This window comes from Crocodylus siamensis, chromosome 2 (genome assembly GCF_052110815.1).
Source record: "Crocodylus siamensis isolate JL-2025a chromosome 2, ASM5211081v1, whole genome shotgun sequence".
Taxonomy (NCBI): domain Eukaryota; kingdom Metazoa; phylum Chordata; order Crocodylia; family Crocodylidae; genus Crocodylus; species Crocodylus siamensis.
This window is the reverse complement of record NC_143396.1, coordinates 109319805-109344487: the sequence shown is the minus strand read 5'-3', so window position 1 is coordinate 109344487 and position 24683 is coordinate 109319805. Positions and strand designations below refer to the sequence as shown.

The following is a 24683-nucleotide window of genomic DNA, read 5'->3' as shown; positions in this document are numbered from 1 at the left end:
CTACTGGCTAATAATTAATCCAGACTATTTCTGTGTAACCACAACTCTTTAGTTAACCCTTTAGTTAGTGAATATCTAGGAAGTGCTAGATATTCAATGGGGCATTTCCTTAGATAAATATAACTAAGTATGTAAAGCTAGTGAACCAATTCAGAAAAAAATGAATATAAGCACTTGATAGACATGAACAACTGGGTCATGTAGTGTTTCTGTATCTCATTACAAACTTTATGCAGGCTGGACTATACTGTTTACTAAAGTAGATGGTATGTTTGGTCCTATTCAATTTGTTATTAAATAACTACATAAATTAATAAGGTGTTCAACACATTTAATTGAAGTCAAAGGATTTATCTACAGAACACTTTATTTAAAAAAAGAAAAAAAAGAAAAATCAGAACACAAATTGCTCATTTCTCCCAAACAGACGGGAGTGGGGAAGTTGCAACTGCCACTCACAAATGAAGGGCTAAGTGATTCATACTTCCAGTTTCTATAAAGAACAAATATATTCACAAAAATGGGAAATTTGACTTACATATATAAAAATACCAACGTTCTTCACACACTCATTTTCCCTTAACAAGGTTGGGGTTGTCCTTTTTGAGAGGACATGCTATAAAATCTAGACAGGTTAACACTTCCTTACTTCAGACATTTTGCAGGCTATTATTGCATGTTTTGTAACTCATCTTTTCTGAAGGGCATCCTCTGAGTCACAACGCTACTATGATTAAAAAGCAGCCTTCTGAAGAAAAAGTCAGGCCTTTAATTTGATTATATTTTTGGTGCTGCTTGCCTCTGACTGACGAACAAAAGTTATTTACTTGATATGTTGAAAAATAATAGATAACAAGGAAAAAAAATCTTAAAAATTGACAGTTCAGATATTTCCGGTAAGAGTGGAGCACATCACATTTATTGTGCGTTGTACTGCTATTCCCTAGCACTTCATTTCTACATGTACAGTTAGCTTATATTCTTGTTGTTACATATATGTATTTAAACCAAACCTTACCTGAATACATATGATATCTTCTGAGGATCTCCCCACAAAGGAGGATTACCAGAAAAGGTAACAATAAAGCTATGTACAGCTTTAATAGCAGTGCAAAAAACATTTCACACCCAAGATTTTTTCCTTATTTCAACTTATTCCAGTGCACTGCCTAACATCATCTATACAAAGTCTGACAGCACATTTGGTATTGTACATGCTTTATTAAAATGGTACTCATATTTACAATATCTGCAGAAACAATCCCTCCCAAGTCTTGCATTCAGACAGACACGCACAGAAACACACACACACAGACCCCTTCAATTTCTAGGGGTGTGAAGGCTAGGCTCCCAAAAGTTAGACAACTCCTCGGGGGCATAGGGGAAGATTTTTTTTTTTTTAATTACTTAAAAAGAAGCATGGGAGAATGCATTTGGCCATCACAATGCTATTAACTTTATGTATATTAACATATGGCAGTAACACTGAGTATCTCCTTTACATTCTATACACAGAATGACATCAAGGTTTTCCAGTCAACAAAACATTCTAACTTCAGTCTCAATGCTGCTTGTAGTGACTATTAAGCCACATATTTGGGGCATTCCCTTAAAACAATTCAAGTCTATGCAAGAGAAATAAGGCACAATTAATATTGATTTTCACTGAGGGGAAGGGAATGGGTAAACGGCAGGCTTCAGATAATAGTTGCTCAGAGGAAGTAATTTTGCCACATCCTTTAGAAAAGAGTACTAATTGTACCCCCATTCTAATTGGCATGGACTTCTCTTAGAAAACTGAAGTTTTTATGCCAGGGTTAAACACACCCACATACAAAACAAAATTTGGAAATTCACATTTTAAACACCAGTTTCAGTAGCCAAGATTACTGGTATTGATGTACGTATGTACATTTTACTGTAATACTAGAGGAGAAAACACATGAAACAGGACTCAAGCTTTTCATTCTCTTAAAGACTCACTCTTTTGAAGACCTTGTAAATAGGTACTATTTGAGGCTTCCACTTACTGATGAAGAAAAAAAAAAGAACAGCTTTTTTGTCTTTTAAATCTCTGGCCCCTCTTCATTAATGAAGCCTTACTAGACATTACAAATCAATTGCAACAGAAGAGTTTGGCAGCACAAATAATGCCTAGTATTCAAATCTTCATTGTGAGTATATGTTATTTTCCTTGTACAAAACCTGTTGAATGTTTTTCGCAGCAGATGAACTGTACCCAAAGATGCAGGATATTCTGTGATGGGGAATAAAGAGGTTGCAGTTCCGAAGGCCCCTGACTTTGGTTGTTTACAAAGTTCAATCCTGTTTAGTGTGATCCTTGGTATCTTCCTCATCTGTATATTCTGATGGTTCTTCCCCTGGCTTTAGGAGTCTACCTACGTAGTCATATTTTTCTGGAAGAGACATTTTGGATTCAATTAAAAACAAAGGAAGCCATTTACTCCTACTTAATTTGCCCTGAAGATCTGCTATTTCCTTCCACACTAAAGATCTTGATCCTAACATTATTGAAGAAATCAGCAGAAGTTTTATCATTGACTCTACAGCAAGATTAGACACTAAAATAACTCTGAAGCGCTTCCACTAGCCCAGAGGTTCCCCAGTTGTGGTATGCATACCCCTGGGTATGCAAGACATCACCGGGGAGTACCTGGGAGAAATTGTGTAATGGCAGATTTAAATTTTCATTATAATAATTGGCATGTAAGGGGTTAAAATACAAATTGTATGTTGGTAGCAGTACAGGGCCAGCTGGTAAATCTGGAAGAGGATATGCAATAAGAGAGTTTGGGAACCTCTGCACTAGCCTATTCTTTGACCACTTCAGTCATTCCCTCCACCTTTTCCCACATCTGATGAGCTGTACCACAGGATGGGTATAATTCTTTCCCTTCTCCCCTGTGCATCTCCATTAATTAGCCATCTTTGATTTCAATGAGGTTTGAAAATGTTGGCCTTTTTCCAGGTATGTTTCTTTGCCTGACAGAAATAATCCAGATTATGGCACAGGAGATCAACAGTATGCCAAAACAACTGATCCCATATTTAAAGAGAAACTAAGTCAAACATCTTGTAAATAGAGGCCTCAGGCTACATTAATTATACTGAGACCTTCTGTAAGTTAGATAAGTGCCATTCTATGTTAATACTTGCAGTCTGAAGTGATGTTCTCTAACTACTTAAACAAAAATGTTTAAAAACAAAGGCCAGTATTACAATTCCTCTGAAAAGGAAACTCAAACCACAATTCCCTTCCCAACAAGATAAAGTGGTGAAGGTGCTGTAAATTATACAGAGCAGGCAACAAATAGTTCTTTAAAATCCACCCCATATTCCAAGTTGTTGTGCTGACTGTTTCCTTATGCTGGTAAACCATAATTTGTTAGTTTGAAAAGTTACCTTTAAATTGCATTTCCCATTCTCTAACACTTTCCATCTGTACAGCATTTAAGTCCGATAGGTCGTCATATTCATCTCTGAGTGCATCCTTATCTAGACAGAAAGTTGCTAGTCCCCTGGAGGCATCTCTGCCAGCAAATATTCCGTAAGGACCCTCTGAAAATAGAAGAAAAATGGATGGCTTTCAAAATGTATTTCTAGATTAATTAATTTACAGAGTTGAGGTCAGTAATTTCCTGGTATGTAAAAAACAGGAAAAAAAATATGAGACTATACATCCCATATTTGTGCATTAAGTTTTGGGAATAACAGTGGTCTAATGCTATACAGCATTTAATGACTAACTCAGCAATAGATACTGCTAGAAGACAGACAAGGAAGGAGAAGCAACACTAATACAGTATAGTAGTCTTGCTTCTCCTTGTGTGTTTGTGTGTAAAGATACAAGCAATATCATAGTGATTTTTATATCTAATAAATACATATATATTAGATACAAAAATCACTATAATATTGCTCTTATATTTACATATAAACACACAAACACAAGAAGCAAGACTACTATATTAGTCTTGCTTCTCAGTGTGTGTGTGTGTGTGTGTGTGTGTGAAAGCAATAGAGTAGCAGTATTTTTTTAAATAAAAGTATCTGAGAAAACCAAACTGGATGTCAAATGTCTTCAGTCATTGCAAGTTTTCCGTTTTTTTATTTATTTCTGAGGGAAATACACTTGGAAAGACTTCAGCCAGCAGGCACACGCATGCCCCTCCTGTGCTGTTCTTGACTGGAATTTTACAAAATGCTGCAACTTCCTCTAGTGCCAGCTGGGGGCAATAGAGCAGGCTGCAGCAGTCTGGCACTTCCCTTTCATCCTCCTCCTCCTTCCTTCACAGGATCAGGAATTGGAAGGGAGGGCAAAAGAGAGGGATAAGCAGAAGTCCAAGGGGGCATGTGGAGGGGTTCCAAACCGCCTAAACCTTTCCTCTCCCTCTAAGAAAGGTAGGAGAAAAAGGGGTTTGGGGTTGGAAGGATTTCTAAAGAGGTAAGTCTACCTCCAGCCCAGCTGTCCTTTATTTATGTACACATAACCAAAAGTAAAACACTAAAAAATAGCACATATCTACAGGAACAAGATTACAACTCAGAATACAGACCCAAAGATATTACTGACTTTATACACTTCATCCTCACAAACAACAATTTCACTTTTAATAATCAACACTTCCTCCAGATGATGGGAACAGCTATGGGCACCAAAATGGCCCCACAGTATGCCAACCTTTTTATGAGCCACCTGGAAGAAGACTTCCTCAAGAACTGCACCATCAAATCCTTGTTAGACTTAAGATATATCGATGACATCTTCATCATTTGGACTGAAAACCTGCAATCTCTGATTGAGCTCCATCAGAAATTCAAAAATCACCATCCCTCCATCCAACTTTCTCTAGAATACTCCAGCACCAACATCTCCTTTTTAGACACGATGATCAGTATCCAAAATGATAAAATACAGACCATATTATACAAGAAACCCACAGACCAACATACATATCTGCACAGAACCAGCAATCATGCTAAATGCACTGAAAAAGCTGTGATATACAGCCAAGCCCTCAGATACCACCAGATTTGCACTGAAGAGAACACTCGGGATTGCCACCTCACCAATGTTAAAAAGGCTTTCACCCAACAAGGACACTCCTCCGGAGAGACAGATCGCACATTTGAAAGCGCCACCCGGACACCACGTGAAGAACTGCTGCAGTACAGAAGAAACCCCCCCACAAATCACACACCGCTGGTTATGACACATCACCCCTCCCTCAAACCTGTACGGAAAATCCTCAAACAATTGCAACCCATGCTAGAAAGAGACCCTGTTCTTAAAGAGATTGTCCCAGAGCCACCCATCCTAGCCTACGAACCTTGCACCGAATCTCTGAGTCCTGATCTTCAAAGGAAACTTACAAAACACTTCCCAGAGACAAGCCTATGAACTCCACTTCATCAACCTCCTAGATACTAAAAATCATGGACTAAATAGAGACATTGGATTTGAAACATTATAACTTGCCTGACATCTGACTCCCTACGTATCTCTCCATTATTTATTCCCCTTCTCTCTCTTCTTCCCCCCCGCCTGTCTCTCACCCATTGACTCCTCAACCTACATTTTCACTGACTACCTGTCTTGTATGCAGACCAGCCCAGCCTCTGGCTGGTTTACTTTTCATTCCATCCAGGAAGAGCACACACCAACTGCTGAAACTTCCTTAGCCTGCTGAAGGGTTTTTGAATCTGAAAGCTTGCTTCATAATTGTTTTCCAACTATTTAAATTGGTCTAATAAAAGATATCAGATTCACACAAAGAACCCTGCCTGCCTAAAAAATACCACTTCATTTAAGGAGGTGCTATTCTGGAGTGTTTCAGCCACTTCTAGAAGTTTCAGAGGGCTTGTATGTACCTATAGCCGGCCCTCTGAAAGGTTTCAAAGGCATCTGAAACATGTTACCTGTTTCCACGCCCAGAGATATTAAGCTTCAACTCATCAGTGGCTCCAAGTCCTGAGTCTTAACTAGAAATTCACTGTGGACTAGAAACTAGTTTACCAATGGTTGGGAGGGCAAAACTCAATCTTGATATCAAGACTCAGAATAGCCTGAAGAATAACTTTAATGTAGTTTAGTGTGGAACGAGGGCATTGGCAAAACTCATTTTAAGTTTTTTAAATTAGTTCTTTACGAATCCCCAAACTTGAGTGTCAGGATCAACATTTAATAACACCTCAGAAGATGAAAATTAGGAAGAAAATTTTGCTTGTTTGACTGTTCTACAATGAAGATATGTGCAAATCATACAAATAAAAAAAAAAATAGTGCTGGTTGTGTTAACAGGTTAACCATCTAATTGTAACCTGAAGCCTAATAACCAAGTAACAGCAACACGGAAGAAGAGTTGTAGAACAACACTCTTTAAAATGGCAGTTTCCCAATTTAAACATGCTTAACCATAATGCACAAAATTAATTAGTTTTAAAAGCTAAGTTATGAGCCTCTCCTTAAACTGAGATAATCTTTCATTCAAGGACTGGATGGTATAACTGTATATCCATATAATTATAAGGGTTATTCACAACAAGATATTTATGTTGTATTTTTCATTTACAAGAATCCTATTGGACTTCCTGGCCAGTACTATAGGCCTAGCATTCATTATTCCACTGCTGAAATGTAACTACCTTTAAAGGCTGAAACTGTCATTGTGTACCAGTTCTACAACACAAGTGGATAAACTATCAAAATGTTCACATCCAGCTCAACATACAAAGAAAGTTTTACGTAATAGGGACTTTGATCAAAACAGATGTTAGCTTTTCTCTACAAAAACTGATCAGAACATGCCTGTCAACCTCAGCGTAGCAATACAGATAGCTTCCAATATATGACATCAGCTGACTTCTTCTTTCCCTTCCCCAGCCCCCAAAGCAATACAAATATGCCAAATTAAAGTTTGACCAAGAGTTATCAAATAAGGCTAGTTATATGGAGAGCTAAGTGGACACATTTTCATGAGGAGGTTGACAGTGACACATTTTGATTTCCAGCATTCATTTTAACTCCTATCAAAGGAAATGCATCTGTTCACATTAAGAAAAAACTTTAAAAAAAACTGTAGCTTGTTAAAACACACAATAAAAAGCTCGCTTATACAAAGGAATTGTGTTCTATATTTAAATCAAATTAACAAAGTTTGATGTCAAAGTTGCCAGAGAATGTGACAGTTTAAATTCTGTTAAGCTGTATTCCACTGCCCTAGCAGCCAGATAATTAGACCAAACTCCATAAAGAGATTCAGGTGCAAAGACACTCCATATCACCACTTCAATTTAGAAGCCCAGCTCTAGGAGTGGAATGCAAACTTAGGTAAACACCCAAATCCCCCAGACAATGTGTGCAACAAGAACATAGTTGCCCCCAAGCTTCAGTGGTGGAAAGAAGAAAAAACATAGGTATTACTCCACTCATAATCTCTCATCTCCAAATAGCTAGGAGCAGAGGGGGGTTACTAAGAAGAACAGCAATGAAATTTAGCCCTGATACTCAAATCACTAAGGTCAATTTGCACCATTCAGACCTCATATCTTAATCTGCAGATAAATAACCCCATGATTAAAATATATTTTCTTATGGTTAGTAGGATCTGAACTTCTGCAGAGTATCAATCAACCAGGCTGCCAGAAAGATGCAGTTACCTCATACTGGCTCAAAACAAACAAAGCATATCATACTATATTTTAAATGAGTAATAAAAATACTTTAAGGGCAAATATAGAGAGGATGGAGGTGGCCTTTTTTCTCTGTGGCTGTCGAGGACAGGAATAGGAGCAAATAGCCTCAAGATGAAGAGGAAATTTAGGTTGGAGATTACGAGGAACTTTCTGATGATGACATTGGTGAAACACTGGAACAGGCTACCTAGAGAAGCGGTGGCATCTCCATCCATACACATTTTCAAGAGCAAGTTAGCCAGACAATTGGCTGGGATGGTTTAAGTCAGGGATGATCTTGCCTTGAGCAAGCGCTGGACTGGATGACCTTGTAAGGTCCCTTTCAGCCCTACTTTCCTATGATCTATTTTATACACTGCAAATGTAATGGATTTATTTTTAAGTTACAAAAAGGTTTCTTTGGACAGGATCTGCAGATGGGATCTTAAAGTAACCACCATCATCTTCTCATATAGCACATACCCCTGAAAAATATAAATACCTTGTTCTGCAAAGAGGGAAAAAAGAAAGAAAAAGTTTTATATTTATCTTTCCTTGAAAACACTGGGAGGCTCCCCCCCACCCCTCCTAGGAAAATACAGGCAGCTGCAGTAAGGGGATAGTGGAAACCTGTGGCTGTTCTGTTAAAGCCCTAGCTGCAGGGGCTTGAGAAGAGGAGCCAGGCAAGTTAGCACAGCCAGCAGCATCTGCTTGGGCAGTTCATCTGATCTGGCAGGTGCTGCTGGCTAAGCTGAACTGGCCAGCTCCTTTTTCTCAAGCCAGGTGGGCAGGCAGCAGAACCTGCTGCACCCTGAAGCTAGGGGGGGTTAACAAAGCAGCCACAAACTATTGCTCCCCACTTCTGGAGAGGGTGGGCCTTCAGCTAACTGAGCTAGAGAAGGGTCAGGCAACCTAACACCTGATCAGGCCCTCTGCTCCCTACATTTCCATGTTTAAGACACACACTCCAATTTCTAGTAGCTAATGGTCTGAGAACTTTTTCAAAAGCCCAGAGAGGAAAGAGGAAATGAACAGGAGAGACTGTATGGTAATCTTAGCCAATAAGCACTATAGAAATGAATGGCAATAAACCCCAAACAATACTTTCTGAATGGTTTGCAATCTGACAAAAACAGGCTAAGAAAAAACACACAAACATTTAATGAATACAAAAAATACAAGACTCATGTTCCTATGGCTAACTCCCTATAGCCCCATTGATCTTGTACCACATTTAGTGGTGTTATAAGTCAAGGTTTGAACCCCAAAAATCTACCCTTAAATTTCCACCTCAACTTATACACACTGTATCTGGGCTCCGAAGTTGGATCAGGCCCCTGGGAGCTCAGGCAGCACCCAACCCACTGACAACCCTCCCCCCTGCTGGGCCCAGGGGGTGCTGCCACCCACAAAGGGAAAAAGAGTGAGCCCCCTCCAGCCTTCCCCCCACCAGCTCAGGAGCTGCCTGGCCCACCAGCAGCGTAACCCCTGGCCATGCCAAGGGGGAGGACCACGGACACATACAGTGGACAGGGCTGTCTGCCACCACCTGGGAAGGGGCTGCCTTGCCCCATGGGCAGCGTACCGGGAGGGGGCAAGGCCAGGTGGTGTTGGGCAGGGCTGGCCTCTCTCCTTGCCCATGCCCGACACCCCGCACTGTCCATGGGGCAAGGTAGCCCTTTCCCCAGGCGGCGCCAGGTGTCTTACCAGCCACAGCAGACTGCTGAAGGCAGAATTGGTGAGGGGCCCTATTCTTTTTTTTTTTTTCCCCAGTGACGCCTGCCCACACCCCCTGCCTCCCCAGCTGGGGGCCAAGCTGCTGGCAGGCCAGACAGCCCCTGAGCTGTGGAGAGGTCCGGTCCTTCTTTCCGCAGCAGCAGCACCCCCTGGGCCTGGCTGGGGGTTGGGGGGAGGGAAGAGAGGGGGGTTGTCATCAGAGTCGGGTGCCACCTGAGTTCCTATGAACCCAATCCAACTTCCCCAGAGCCCACCAGTACATAAGGACATGACCCTTTTTTTCATGATGAAGATCATAGTGAGTATGAAGATGTAGAAACTTCCAATGTTAAGGAACCATATTTCAATCAAATTAGTCATTTGGAATTTTTCACAAATGGATCATTATAAAATGTGGGTTGACTTATACACTGGATATAAGAAAAACTTAATTTTTTTTATAAAATATTTACGGTTGGCTTAAACACTGTATTCTTACCTTCACAGGTTCAAAATGGGGAATAAGAGTGGAGAATATCTGCACACCAGTTCTGCTTCTAGTGATTAGGGCACTCTCTGGGAGATGAATGTGAGTCACCCTCTTGCTAGTCAAACATCCAGCCACTATATAATAAACAGACACATGTGCGCATGCACACACATACTTCACTGAAGATCATGAACTTTAGTGGAGAAGGCACTATAGTAGTCTTGCTTTTTAATGATGACTATATAGCTATGCACAGACAGCAGCAGCAGCATTTACAAAGCCAAAAAAGAAAATTTTGCTTTATTGTACAAGGGCAAGTCAAGAGGGGCTTTAATAGACTTCAGTAAAACATAAAATCTCAAGCAGATGCATGCAGTATTCCACAGTGTTAAGTCACTTTATTTCAAGTAACACATTTTCATTTTCAGCAATGTAAACATAAAATGTTTCAAGTAACTGCAATTGCCTAGTGAGTTAAGAACAGAGATTAATATTTTGCAGGCTTCCTAAAGACAGCAATGGAAGTATGCAGAATCCTCTCTGAGTCAATTGCTAATAGCCTTTATCCTATTCTTGCAGCAATTACAATTACTGCCATTTCAGCTTTATTTCTGAACTAATTCTTTTTGGGAAAGAACAGACAATAACTTAGAGCACTGGTTCTCAACCAGGGTGCTGCGAGGCCTCCTCAGGGATGCAGGTAGAACTGCCTCATGTGCTTCTCCTGTATTAGGACTCTTGTCAGCCTAAAGCAGGCAGCAAATTTGCCTCAAGCTGTTCAGGGCTTCTTGGCCCAACACCTGCTATGCTCCTCCCCAAAACAGGTAAAGGTGGATCTCTCATGAACTTCTATTTTTGGGAGGAGTGTAGATGGTGCTGGACCAAATAAAAGTATGCAGCAAGAGGCAGCTCCTGCCTGCTTTAGTCTGATTCAAGAACCCAAATGCAAGAGGAGGATGCACATGTGCCACAAACCTTCCTGGGCTGGCTGTGCAGCAGGCACACAGGGCAGTTCCATCCGGAGGCAGCAGAGCCTGGCAGAGAAGCAGTGGATAAGCTGAGGCAGCACTCGTGGTGAGCCAGGGGTGCTGCCACATTCAAAAAGTGGAAGTGGGGCCATGACCCTGAAAGAGTTGAGAACCACTGACAGGTATAATAGGAAGAGCAGAGGGACACTGGTTTTGCTGCTACAACTTAGGCACTAATTCCTTTAAACAAGATCCTCTTGAGATAGATATACCAAACTCCAATAATACCTAATTATTGTTAAAATTAACTAGCCCCTGAAATTCTGAACAAAGAGTATAGAAAATGTAAACCAACAGTCTAATCCCAAACCATGTAAAAACTTCCTATACTAAAAACAATTAAGAACCAGTGTGAACAGTAATTTACTCCCAATGCTTCTCTCCTGAGGGGCTTAAAACAATGTTCCCTGTCCAGAGGAAATGTTTCTATAAAATACTATTAGCTACTTAATTACGTGGGCTTCAAATTAAAAGTCAGTATTTTCAAATGAGACTATGTAGACTGACATATGCCTAAACCTTCTCAGGAAAGATTTAGCTCTGTATTTATTTACAGAGCGTACTTCTTATTAAGATTTTACAATTTAAGAAATTATATTTTAAGGAATTAGTTCTTGGGATTAAAGTTGCATTTTTCCTGCTTTAGTTCCACATTTAAATATCCTATTATACTGCATAGCACTTTCATTAAAATTCAACTATAAGATGTCTATTAAAATGAAACAATGGTCTGCTTGTCAACAAACTGATTAAAACAAAAGATTAAATTGAATTATTTACTTTTAGCCAAGTACTTTCATTAATGGAAGGGCACTAGCGATTACCAAAAGTTAATTTGTCAGTGGGCATATCTACACATGCCATTAAGGGGCAACAATAAACTGTGAAACTTTTTGCTTCACAGTTTAGTACTCCCGGGAAGCTCCTGGACACGTCTGCATGTGTGCCCAGACTGAAGCACACTGAACTGGATTCCCAGCATTCCCAGTTGGCAGGGAATCCAGGAGGGTCAGCCTGCCGGTAGCACAAGTACTAACCTCCTGCAGAGTTTATTAGTTTCTAGTTTCATGTACCCTAAAAGGCGCATACATGTGTAAACACAGATTTACTGCAGTTATTTAGTCAACTGCACAGTAAACTTCTCTTATAGATGCACCCAGTCTATCCCAGTGGTTCTCAACCTTCCTAGACTCAAAGCATACCTCCATAACTTTTCTGAATTTAGCAGCACCCCTTGCACATTCAGCAGCACCCTTTTCCTCTTGGAAGGGAGACTTGTCCCCCATCTTCTGGGAAGCATGGCCCAGGTACAACACTTAATACATCTTAATACCTGCTGCACTGCATCCCAGTCTGGTCCCTCACAGCATCTCCCAGAAACAGATGCGGTTTCAGCTGGCAGTGGCAGTGGAGAAAAACTCTTTAAAGGATCTCATGGCACTCTAGTTGAGAACCACTGGTATCTACACCAGGGGTAGGCAACCTCTAGCACCCTTGGCACACATTTCTTGGGGCAGGCAGCAGGGAAGAGGTAGGGGCTGTGCTGCCACAGCAAGGATGGGCCCCCCTCGTGGTTCCCCTACTATCCACTCCTGGCACTCCAGCATCTCGCAAGTTGAGGTGGCGGGTGTGTTTGGCACTCTGCCCAAAAAAGTTGCTGACCCCTGTACTATACTCTATGCCTTCAGAGTTTGTTCACTTTACTGTCACCGCTTTTCATAAGCTGCAAATTTAAGTTTGCAAAATGATAATTACTGTCGTCTAATGAGATATTTCAATTGTTCTTTTTTCTAACATTTAGTCATTTGTTCTATTAATGTTCTGTCAGAGACCTATTTAAAACTCTGTGTGTGTGTATATCAAATACACACACGGTGTTTATAAAGTCCTTGTGCAGCTTTAAACTTTAATAACTTTGGATATACATATGATAGAAGCAAACTGTAAACGGAGATTGAAAGCATAATTTTTTGAGCATAGTGTAAGATAGGCATAGGGTAAGGATCACAAATGCAATTCATGACATCACTCAGTAGCAACAGAAAATTTTTCGATGAGCTGAAAAATCAGACTGAATGATGTACTACAAAAAATGGTGGTTATGTTGAAGTCTATAAATTTGAGCTGTATTGTGTTAAAACTTAATGAATTCTGCTTTCAATCACCATTTACAGTTTGCTTCTATCATGTGTACATCCAAAGCTATTAAAGTTGCACAAGGATTTTATAAAACAACCTGTACTATACCAGGGGTACTCTTCTCCTTAATGTAGAAGTTTTACTGCAGTTTACAAAATAATGTCCAAATCACTAGAAAGACTGCTTTGAGAGATACCGTGTTCAGCCTTATGATATGGCTTCTACAGCAGAAGTACAGAATTATTTGTACCAAAGGCCCACTTCAGAAGTTTTGGTGACCTGTCTCAGGCCAGGTCATCACCCTCTCCCCATGTCTCTGCAACAGCTCACCAAAACTCCCTAGGGGCCCCCCAGAGCCTAGATAACTCATGGCTCCTGCACTCCTCGTCCACCAGGAAGGAGAACCTTACTTGCCTGAGCTTCAACTCGCCGGGTCTGTGAATAGTCACAGGGTTGGAGCTGCACACAGATGGCCTCAGCAGGCAGAAACCTGGCCAGGAGTTCAGCATTGGGGTTCTGGGGTCAGAAGTGAGGGGCACTAGGTTGGAACTGACCACTGACATTTACAAATGGGTCCTGGTACAACACAGGTTGAGAACCACTGCACTAATACATTCTTTGGATCCCCAAACTACAATTAATTATTTCTAACTTCAATTAAATACTTTAAATGATTTTTTCCAAGCATTTCTGCCTATTTTGGAACACAGAAGGATGTCCTAGACAACTTCCATATAACTGATATGAATTACTAATTTATATCAGTGATGCACAACTCAAACTCTATGCAGGGCCAATTGCAAAGTTACCTTTCCAACTGAGAGCCATCACTAATGTGATCCACTCTGACCAGATGGATGTAGTAGCAATAACCAGACCACAAATGCATGCATAGCAACAAAATGCTGTGCAGCACGCTTGAAAGACTAATTGTTTTGCGTCTCAAATCCTTTTTCATTTAATAAAGTGTTTCAAAAGAATGATGGCAGGTTACCAGGCTTGCCCTGGCCAACTTTATGCATACCATGATTTAAGTTTACATTTATGTTGAATGCGTTTTATGCAAGTACAAGTTGTACAACTGTACTTGACAGAATGGCATTTATAAATAAGACCTAGAGCTCATCCTCTGGAGAGAAAGATACAAGTTAAGAATTCAGCATTAAATTCTGTCAGGTTAAATTTTTCACAAAAGATGTACACTTTGGAAGTTCTATTTAAATTAAAAAACCCAGCCTTTTACAGCTCTATCAGATCATATATGTTTTAGCATTTAAGGTACTGTATATCACCTAAAATAGAATTAGTCTCAGATAAGACTAGGCTTTTGACATGAGGTGATAAAGCATCTTAATGATATGCTGACAAGTCCAAACGAAGATAATCATCTTAAAAACAAGACACAGTATCACTAGTAGATATAGGATTACCTACATTTCTTTTCATCAGGAGCTGACTTTACAAGCACACAAAGAGGGAGCAAAAAGAGGATAGCCAAATAAGTTTTGTTGGCAGTTTTGCCTTTGTATCAAAGCAGTAACTTGTTTTTCATTCCAAATCAGACTGAGAACCACTCTATCCCTATAAAGCTGTCCCCAAGAAGTTCACCATTTACATCCTCCAAGATAAAGGATTTTTGAGAGGGAACCTGAAAGCAGAAACTGACCTTTAATGTATAATGTCAAAATTATGAATGGGAAAAAGCATTATTTTAAGCGAATTACTCCAGATTTACTCCAATGTAAAAATCTGGCTGAATGGGTTTAATATTATTTAGTACTCACTTTTGTCAAGTCACAATTCAAATTACATTCTAACTCCAAAAGCACAAAACTTTTGATATGGCTGAGCAAAATACTATTTCTTTAATGATGTGAAGCTTTCATGTTAGAACCTTTATCCTTATGAAAAGTTTAACAATTAGATGGTTCTTCAAAAACATCCACAAAAATGACAGAAACAGTTTCTCTTAATTGTGCTATCCCATGCCATCTGCACTCATCTGCTCCTTCCTCAGTAACTTCTTGCTGACGAAAACCCTATTCCTCCATTATCATTTTCAGATTATATTTACCTGCATTTTGTCCTAGACTCTTCTGGTTTGAATGGTCAACTAGGAAGGGAAACTAAGCACCTGTTCCCAGGAACTTACTTCTACCTTCAAAAAGCTGAGTCCCAAAAAAAGAAAAAGCATCTCTTAAATGGACTTTCAAGTGCTTAGACAACAAGAAACATTTCATTTGCAAGATAGTGGGGTAAATGGGCAAGTAATTGCCTCCAGTTTGTCCATAACCCCAAAACTTTCTTAAGATAATGTTGCTCTTATACACACAGTGCTTCTGATGAATTATATGTTCTTCCTGCAAACTTAACCCCCATTACACACATGTAGGGCAAACTCTGAAAATGCTGTTCAGAAAATAACTTTATAACAAAAATTAACTCAAAATTGCTTGAAATCACACAGAGCACTCAAAGAGCTAGCTTCTAGGGGTATTTCTGTAAAGGTTAGTAATTATTCACTGCATATATTTCAACATTAGTACCAGGAGACCTTAAAGCTAAAGTTCTTGATAGGTTTTTCAGGGCAAGCTGACTGCAGAGAAATCACTGTTTGTTTTCATGGGGGGGCGGGGAAAAGGGGGAGAATAAAGACACAAGACCAAGCCCACAGAGTCGCCTCCAGGAAATCACCAAAGGGAGTTTAGGAATGGATATAAACTCTGAGAAGAAGGGGAATAACAGAGAGAAAGAAGGGAAAATGGCACAAAATGGCACAGAAAAGGAAACATTAGGTGATAAAAAAAATAAAATAAATGAAGTACCCATGGTTGTAAGTTTGAACTGTTCATTGTACTACTTGGAACATGACACAGCAGGCTGTTTTTCATCACTGTGGGAAAAGTTTGGCAAGTAATTAAGGCCCTATTTTAAAATATTAAAGGCTTACACCGATTTGAAAGAGTCAGGCTTTCTCTAGGTTTCTTGAACCATAACCATCCAATAGGAAGGGACTTGGCTTTTTGGTCATGGAAGCCACATGGATGGAGGCCAAACCTGAAGTGCCAAGAGCAACCTAGAAACTTCAGCAGGCATTGGCTTTGGCTACAGTGGAGAGTGGGCACAGACTTAAGTTTTTACATACAATGGAACAAATATAGTTTTTACATACAATGGAACAAGTGCATGAACACCCTGGACCCAAGTATACAGAGAGAAACTTAAGTACCAAGTGCTGCAGCCACCTCCCAACCAACCTGAGGCAGGGGCTGCCTGGAGAACAAACGAGGGGAAGGAAGCAGTAGTTTGTTTGAACAATAGTCAGAGGTAACTGGTTTGGCATGTCTTTTAACAATTAAAAAAAAAAAAAAAAAAAACCTTGAAAGTTAGCAAGTGCCCTTAAGAGATTAGCAATATGAGGTGCTATTAATCTTTAAGATCATACTTTCCTGTTCTATGAAACCTCTCTCCTCTTTGGTGGAGATTTCCATATAACAAATGCAAGAATGAAAACTACAACCCACGAGATGCACAAACCCCACAAAAAAGTGTTTACTACTCCTTGGAATACCCAATTATATGGTAAAACTTTGTAAATGTTATTTAAAATAAAGACTAACTTAACCATATACATATCAAAAGTCTTCTATGGACCCAGCTTTTTGTCTTGAGCAGGATGCCATCATACCCTGAAGTCAAGGATAAAGTACATGCATGTGCCCTGGAGAAATCTGCAGCAAGGTCAGATAATTAAATGCTTACATCAATGCTCTTCTGCACCAAAGCCATGTATGAAAAGTTACTACAGCACAGGGAGATTTCAGTTCTAGTGGAAGCTTTGGGACTAAATTACTTTGAAAGCGTACTACATGATCTGCACTTAACTGTGGTTATATTGATCAGGCTTACCCATGTTTGGGAAGTGTTGTCAGCACATAAGACAAAAAAGAAGGAAAAAAAAAATCTTTTTTTTTTTTTAAAAAAAGGTTAATTCTGCAACCCTGACATGTTTTTGGGACAAAAGTTACCAGATGAACACTTTCAGAATCAGCAGCTGCATTTTAAAATGTTAAGTCAAGCCAAATAAAGGACAAATGGTATTTGCTCATTGCTAAATGGAAGCAGAGGAGGCAGTGTGTTCAATAAATATCTGTATTCCTTATTTGAGGAAAAGCCAGAGATGTAGTCATCTGATGTGGTAAGGAGGTTATTTAAGCTTTTAGTTAAATATTATAAGAATCTGGGCACAAAACAAATAATGCATGTTTTAACAGTCTTGCAAATTTCTGTTTTGCAAAGTATGCACAATACTTACAAGATGGGGGACTACCCTGAGACAGAGGCAGAGAAAGACTTAAAAATCATTGGATATAGAGAACTGAACATGAGCTTCCAACATGACATTGTGGCTGAGAGCCAATACGATATGCACACAGAGGCAGTACATGAATGCATAGTGAGCTTGCAGTATCACTGTATTTGATATAGGTGCCTCTATGCATCCAGTTCTACCAGAAACAGTTAAAGATGGATATTGGTAAATCAGAAAGCATTTAGAGAAAATGCAATGAATTTGATTAAACAACTGAAGAGGCTCAACCTAAGCTCAAAGAACGTTAAAGAATAACTTGATCAGGCTGCAAGCACCTGCCACGGAGAAAGAAATGTAATAGTTTTGCAATATAGAGAGTTTGTGACCCGATGACTGGAAGCTGAAGTGTGACCAATTCAGATTAGAAACGTGGCACTTTAAAAAAAAAAAAAATACTAAGAGTGCTTAACTCTTAAATTGCGAAGGATCCTTTAGGTCAATAATGGATGTTTCATTAAAAGACTGGCTCTTGTTCAAATAGGAATTAATTCAAAAGATGTAGGACAGGGGTGTCAAAAAGATGCAGCCTGTGGAGCCCCATCATCTGACCCCCAGTTGCTCCCCTGAGTCTCAGATGACCCACAGGCTGCATAGCATGCACTGGACTGGCCCCACGCACAGGGCCCAGGATGTGCACTGCATGGAACACCCACCCCAGGAGCTAAGCTGCCCCTTGCTCCCTGCTCCAGGATTAGCAGTGTACACAGCACATATCCTGGAGCACATACTATGTGCACTGCATCTGGCATACAGGGAGAAGGGGAGGATCTGTGGGCCCAATTGGGATTGGCAGGGCCAGGTGAGTTTGACACCCCCCTCCCCCCGGGTATGTAATCTAAGGAAGGAACACTTTTGCACTAGAAATGCAGAGCAATACAATTAGGAGTCCACCGATAAAGATTCTCTTGGCCAATACCAACAGCCTATTATTAACTAGCCACATTGCCCAATACTAATCTGATAGCTAATTTACAAGAATGCATCCCAGCAGCTTGGAGAGAAGCCTCCTGCCAGTAACTATATGGGGGCATGGGGGAGTGAAGGGGTGTGGGGAGGGGGGCAAATAGAGATGCTCACAGTGAGGGAAGAAGTGGGGCATAGGCAGGGGCAGAAGCTGCCCAGCCAGGACAGTAAATGCAACCCTAGAGTGGGGTACAGGGCAGAGCCATGGACAGCTTTTCCAGGGGGCACAGGGAGTGGCTCCTTTCTGCTGCATGTACCCTAGGAGAAGTATGGGGGTCACACACCTGCCCAGATGTGTGCATGGGGAAAAGGGCAGGCTGTTGTGGGCTTGTGGCCAGGGGCTATGCCAGCCTCTTCCCAGAGCAGGTATGGGGGGGCTTGGCTGTGGCTGCACTTAGGAGAGACAGTGGTGGGTTCAGCGGTAGTGGTATGGTGGGGGGCTTGGGGAAACAGGGCTACTCCAAAATTCCCCATAGCCCCTCCCCCCCAGAGCCACCACCACCCTTGGCACCAAGCCCTCAGTGGGGCAGCCTGCATCTGCCCTTGCCCCACACACAAATACAGTAGGATACATGCTCCCCATGACTCCATGGATGTGTGCAGCAGCAGGGAGCTGCTCCCCCCTCCCCGATGAGCCACCCACAGCTCTGCCCTCTACCACACCCTGAGGTCGCATTCACCACACTGGCACTGCATTCCTAGCCGCATGCATGCTGTGGCTGTGCACACGCACACAATATTTACTGGTGACATTACTGGCCAAAAAAAGCTGATTGCCAATGTTAATTTTTTAGTTATCAGTACCAATCCAACAGGCAACCAATATATCAGTGCGCCTCTAAAATAAATAAAAGACACTTCGCTCTCTAAGGCACTAGGAAAATACTGCAAGACAACTATATTATTCAACATCAAACTCGTACTATATAGGTAGTTAAATGTTGTGGGGTAATACCACTGATTCCTCCTAAACTGAAACATCTATATCTCAACACAGGGTTAATGACAAATGGCTTTCTAGTGCCATTAGTATCGGCTGCTAAAACCCAATACCTTCTATGCTTCTTAGGTCTGGGAGGGAAAAAATAGCCTGTGTCAATTTTAATCTCACTGGAAAGCTATACACTTTCCATTATGAAGTTTTCATCTACCACACATACAAACAAGATCAGAATTTCTTGGCATAATGATCTACTCTGAGTCAGATATTTTTAAATATATCTTTTAAAAAATATTTTAAAACACAAGACCTATAGAAGAATGTTTTGCATTCTTAAGTTTCTCTACATTTATCCGAACTGTACAACCAGTCCAATAAAAGATACAATCCCCAAAAAATCCTTGTACCATCATGGCTACAACACACCACTCTAATGCTCAGATCACCAACATATTTGAAGAAAACAGGATGATACTTCTGCACAAGGAAGTCTTGAAGCCATTGATATGACTCTGATGTGCCTAAATGGAAGAAAGGAATGGACAGGTCTTAAGATGTGGATCCAGGATCATCAATAGAATGAGGCTTCCCTCTAAAACCACAGGGCCTTGATTTAGACTAGTAGTTTTCAACCTTTTCAGATCCATGGCACCTGTCCACAGTGTTCCCTCTAAGCTACATGGCATGTGCGGCTGCACAGGTGTGCTCATGCTATGCTGCCAGCCGTGCCTGCACACACCACACAGCTTAGAGGGAACGCTGCCCATCCACTGTTTTTTTTAAAGAGTGGTGGCATCTCTAGATGAGAGGCACTGTTAGTGCTGGCACCAACTTACCTGAGTGCTTCTCAACTAGGTGCTGCTGCCTCCAGATAAAACTGCCCCATGGCTACCTGCACTGCCATCCCAGGAAGGGCTCTGGTGTATGCACATGTTCCTCCTATGTTAAAGTTTATTTGATCAACCTAAAGCAGGTAGGATCTGCCTTTGCTGTGGTGTCCTTCCTGGTTTGGCTCCTCTCAGAAGCAAAGATGCACAGGAAGTTTTGTCCTCAGTGCAGCAGAAGTGTGCATGGGACAGTTTTAGCTGGTTGTCATTATGGCAGCAGAGCATGCATCCCAGCACACTTGAGAGGGATTTGCAGCACCCTGGTTGAGAACCACTGATTTAGACTGTTGTTCTAGCAATCCGATTCATTGCGCCAAGCCAGCTAATAAAAGCAGGACAAAATAATCAGAGAAACAGCACTATTCTAATAAAAAATTACGTTCATGAGCAAAAAAGGTAGATGATACCATATGAAGTTTCAAAAAGGAACAGCTTTGCGGACCAAGTCTGAAAAAAATCTAGAAGGAAATTAAACAAACAGATGGTCTGTGTATGAGACAACTATTAAAATATCTTGAGAAACAAGAAGTTCCAGATCAAATGTGAACTGAATTCAAATCACAAATCCAACTGTTGATTGGTGTTACTGCCAGATTCTTCCATAATTTTAGTTGATCTATGAAGGCAAAAGCTCACTTTTGATCTACGAAGGCTACACATAAATGATTTTATCTTTTCACGTATTTTGATGCCAAATAATGCAAGACAAGCAGTTGTTCATACAAAAACAGCCTTTTCTAAAACCAGCCTGCTCTTCTCCCATAACACTATTTTCTGAGATTCATGTGTATAGCTGAAAGAGTGTCTCCCAAATTTTATGGCTGGAATACACATAAAACCAATGGGATGATATACCACAGGCGCTCTCTCATCACTGTTTTTAAAGATTAGGACTTTTATTTTCATTCTAATGTGAATCTAACTGATACAGAATCTTTACATGCTGTCACAACCTGAACTATAAAGTAACCATGACTATATTAAAATGAAAATGTACGGAAACCTAACTCCTATTTATTATTCATTGAAGCACTTGCATGCATTTAAAAATGCTAGATAAGAGAAATCTACCACCTAATTTCACCGAACATATTTATGTGATTGAATGTGAAAATAAAACATTAAATAAAAAACATTTATTACAATCTTCCCCTCTTCCCCCAATTCCTAGGATTTCCTATCCCAGGAAATCATTATAAGCATATCAGAAAGACACTGACACCACTATATACTAATGTAGAAACTGTCCAGGACCAGCAGCAATTAAACCCATAGGTGCTTCACAAATGTGGTCAAACTGAATCGTTGTGAGTAATATTTTACCTGACTGTAACTAATTATACATTTTGACCATTCTGGGCACAATTTACAGCTTGCTTGCCAACTTTTATCATCATCCTCAGCAAACAGCTAGTTTTCATTAAGTACTACACACAGAACTGGAACAAAGTCTATTCAATCATCAAAGGCCACCGATAATGTAAACTTGTACAACCTTCAAACCATTTCCACCAACAGATGATCTCCTTCCCACCACAATTCTGCTCTCAAATAATTCAGCAAAAGACATCATATTAACTCAGTCCATTATAAATGGACACCACTTTTTCATATTAGATAACCTGCTAAAACGTTAACCTGTTACCCTTTCCCTCCAGTTTGAAAATCCAACCTATGAAAAGTGGACCACTGTTTAGGCCTCCTGAACGGGTTGAGATTTGACAACTAGACAGATGTTTTCAGCATCAATACACAGCATGTGAAATAGTCTGACTCTCAGAATAAGACAGACCTCTGCTATAAGTACTGAGGATTATTTTTGTCTACAAAAGGAGCTAAAACCGGTGTGTCTGCATGCACATGCCTAATACCACTTGTAATAAAAACAGAACAGAACAGACTCATTTAGCAACAACAGACTGAACTGAGAGCTTTTACTGCCCAATAAGAGAAGGTATGACCAAGCAGTATAGGCCTGAAATGCAGATATTACAGTGCCCTGTAGTAGGAATGTTTTAAAGCACTCCTCATGTTTAGTTATGTCAGTTCCTGTAGATGAAAGGAAGCCACATTTACAGTATAGATCTAGATTACTACTAATGAAGAACCACACAATGAAACTGACTAACAAGCAAGAATATTAAGGCCAAGAACATTAGAAGAGAAAATCAGATTTGTTCAAAAGGTTAAACAAGAGACATAGAGAAATGAGATTTTTTTTAAATATACCATTAACCTACTACTTAAAAAAGCCCTCACATCTGATTGTGTCATGTTTTTCCAAAACATGATTGTTTAAAACCAAGAAAATTATACCTCACAGGCAATCTTTGCACCCAAGAGATATGGTTAAATTTAAAACACTTGGAAGCCTTATTAATACTAAGGCTTTATCCAGGGGTTGAAGTTTGTAGGCTCAGGAATAAATAAGTCATTTGCACTGTAAGCGATGTCCAGATTTCCCACCCCCACTTCAACTGTAGCGTTAGGATGAAGTCACTAAGCCAGTGCTGATTCAGGCTTCGACCCAGTTGTATGGAATCATGGGGAGAAACTAAATTATGCTGCAGATGAAGTCAGAGGAAAAAGTCTGTGGGCTTTGACTCCCTGCAGGATTCAGACTGTATGGGGCTGGAAGGGACCTTGGAAGACCACCAGGTCCAGCCCCCTGCACCAAGCAGGAAAGACAACTGGGGTGAGGTGACCCCAGCAAGGTGCCTGTCCAGTCTCCTCTTGAAGATTTCCAAGGTAGGCGACTGCACCACCTCTGGAGGGAGCTTAGTCCACAGTCTGAACACCCTAGTTGTGAAGTAGTTTTTCCTAATGTTGAGCCTGAAACAGTCTTCCTGGAGCTTGTGACCATTACTCCTGGTCTTCCCCAAGGGTGCCCTGGTGAACAGTTGCTCACCGAGCCCTTGATGTATGCCTCTGATGTAGTGGCAAGCTGCTACCAAGTCCCCTCTCAGTCTTCTTTTTTTCAGGCTGAGGAGTCCCAGGTCCCTCAGCCTTTCCTCGTATGGCTTGCCTTGCAAATCTCTGATCATAAAAGAGGGTAGATGTGCACCTTGGAGATTAACTAAAGCACGTGCACACAGACACACAAGTTTTTTTTTACTGATGACGCGAGCTTCTTCAGCCCAGAAAAGCTTTTACTATACACATAATAGTGTGTGCGTGTATACACACACAGAGAAGACAGAGAGATCTATATATATACACAGCACAAGCTTCTGTGAATTCTGAAGTGAGTTTTAGCTCAGGAAAGCTTGTGGTGTACACATAGTACAGTGTACGGGCACGTGTGTGTGGGTGTATGCGCACACACACACATAGAGAAAGGTAACTATACATATACCTAGAGACAAAGCACAGGCTTTTGTGGACTGAAAGGAGCTTCAGCTCGAAAAGCTAAAGCTATCTACTATATATGTATATAGACAATGTGTGTGCACACATATATGTACACCCCCACCCACTGTATGCATATACATTTGCACAAGCTTGCCTGAGCTGAAGGTCATTGAATCAGTTCACAAAAGCTTGTGCTGTGCTTACAGACATGCGGAAGTATTTGCTTATCTAGCAAGACAGGCGCATGCACGTGTACACACACACTGTGGGTCGCTTGTGAGGTGCAGCTCTCCCCTACCCCGACTCTACAGGGCCCGGCGCGCAGCCGGGAGGGGGGGGGGCGGGGGCAGGCGAGACGCTCACCGGGCCCGTAGAACTTGCTGCCGTTGGTGACGTCGAAGACCTTGCCGTTAACGGCCAGCAGGATGTACGGCTTGCGGGCGCCGTCAAACTCGCGCAGCTGCTCCAGCGTGAAGTCCCGCCGCTTCATGCGGGGCAGAGCGGCGGCCTGGTTCTGCTGCGCCGCGGCCCCCGGCCCGCTCCGCCGCCCCCAGCGCACGTAAAGCCCGTAGGCCGCCAGCAGCGCCAGCGCCAGCAGCCCCACGCTCAGCAGCATCTCCCCCCCAGCCACCCACCCTTCCCCCGCCGCCACCGCCTCCTCCTCCACTCCTGTCGCCCCCACCCCGTCGCTCCCCTCAGTCCTTAGCTGCCCATCCCCATTGTCCGCCATCACTGCCAGGCCAGCGCCTGCCCACCCGCCGGCTCCGCCCAAGACAGGGCGGGAGGGGGAAGGGGAGATGGCGCCAAGGGGCGAGGCTCATGCTCCTCCCCCCGCTCGCTCCCATTGGCCACCGGGGGTAGGCGTCATCGCCGCGGGCTCGCGCCCCGCGCGCCAATCAGACGCGCCTAGCACCGTAACCGACCCGTGCGCGCTCACCAGCGAAGAGCGCGTGCGTGCGCAGTGCGGGGCGAGCTGAGGGTGGGGTGCCAAGCGGGGGGATAACAAAGGGGTTGTCCCCCGCGATGGGGCTTTCGCCGGCGCCCCTCTGCCTCCGGTTTGGATGCAGTGGGATGGGGCGTGGGAGCCCGGCTGCGGGGAGGG

At 41.7% G+C, this 24683-nt stretch overlaps 2 protein-coding genes across 2 annotated transcripts in view; one reads left to right on the top strand and one right to left on the bottom strand.

The window, feature by feature from the left end:
* Positions 1 to 17515, top strand: part of LARP1B (La ribonucleoprotein 1B) — a 97094-nt gene extending 79579 nt beyond the window's left edge. Inside the window, exon 19 of the mRNA XM_090036561.1 lies at positions 9919 to 17515. Within this exon, the coding sequence (XP_089892687.1) occupies positions 9919 to 9936 (18 nt within the window). The 3' untranslated portion in view covers positions 9937 to 17515. The remainder of the gene's footprint in view (positions 1 to 9918) is intronic.
* On the bottom strand, positions 608 to 24311 carry PGRMC2 (progesterone receptor membrane component 2). The gene is made up of 3 exons (XM_090036563.1): positions 23945 to 24311; positions 3424 to 3579; positions 608 to 2417 (listed from the first exon to the last, which is right to left on the bottom strand). Exons 1-3 carry the CDS (start codon positions 24309 to 24311, stop codon positions 2320 to 2322), a joined length of 621 nt encoding a protein of 206 aa, XP_089892689.1. The 3' UTR covers positions 608 to 2319.
* Positions 24312 to 24683: the final 372 nt, after the last annotated feature.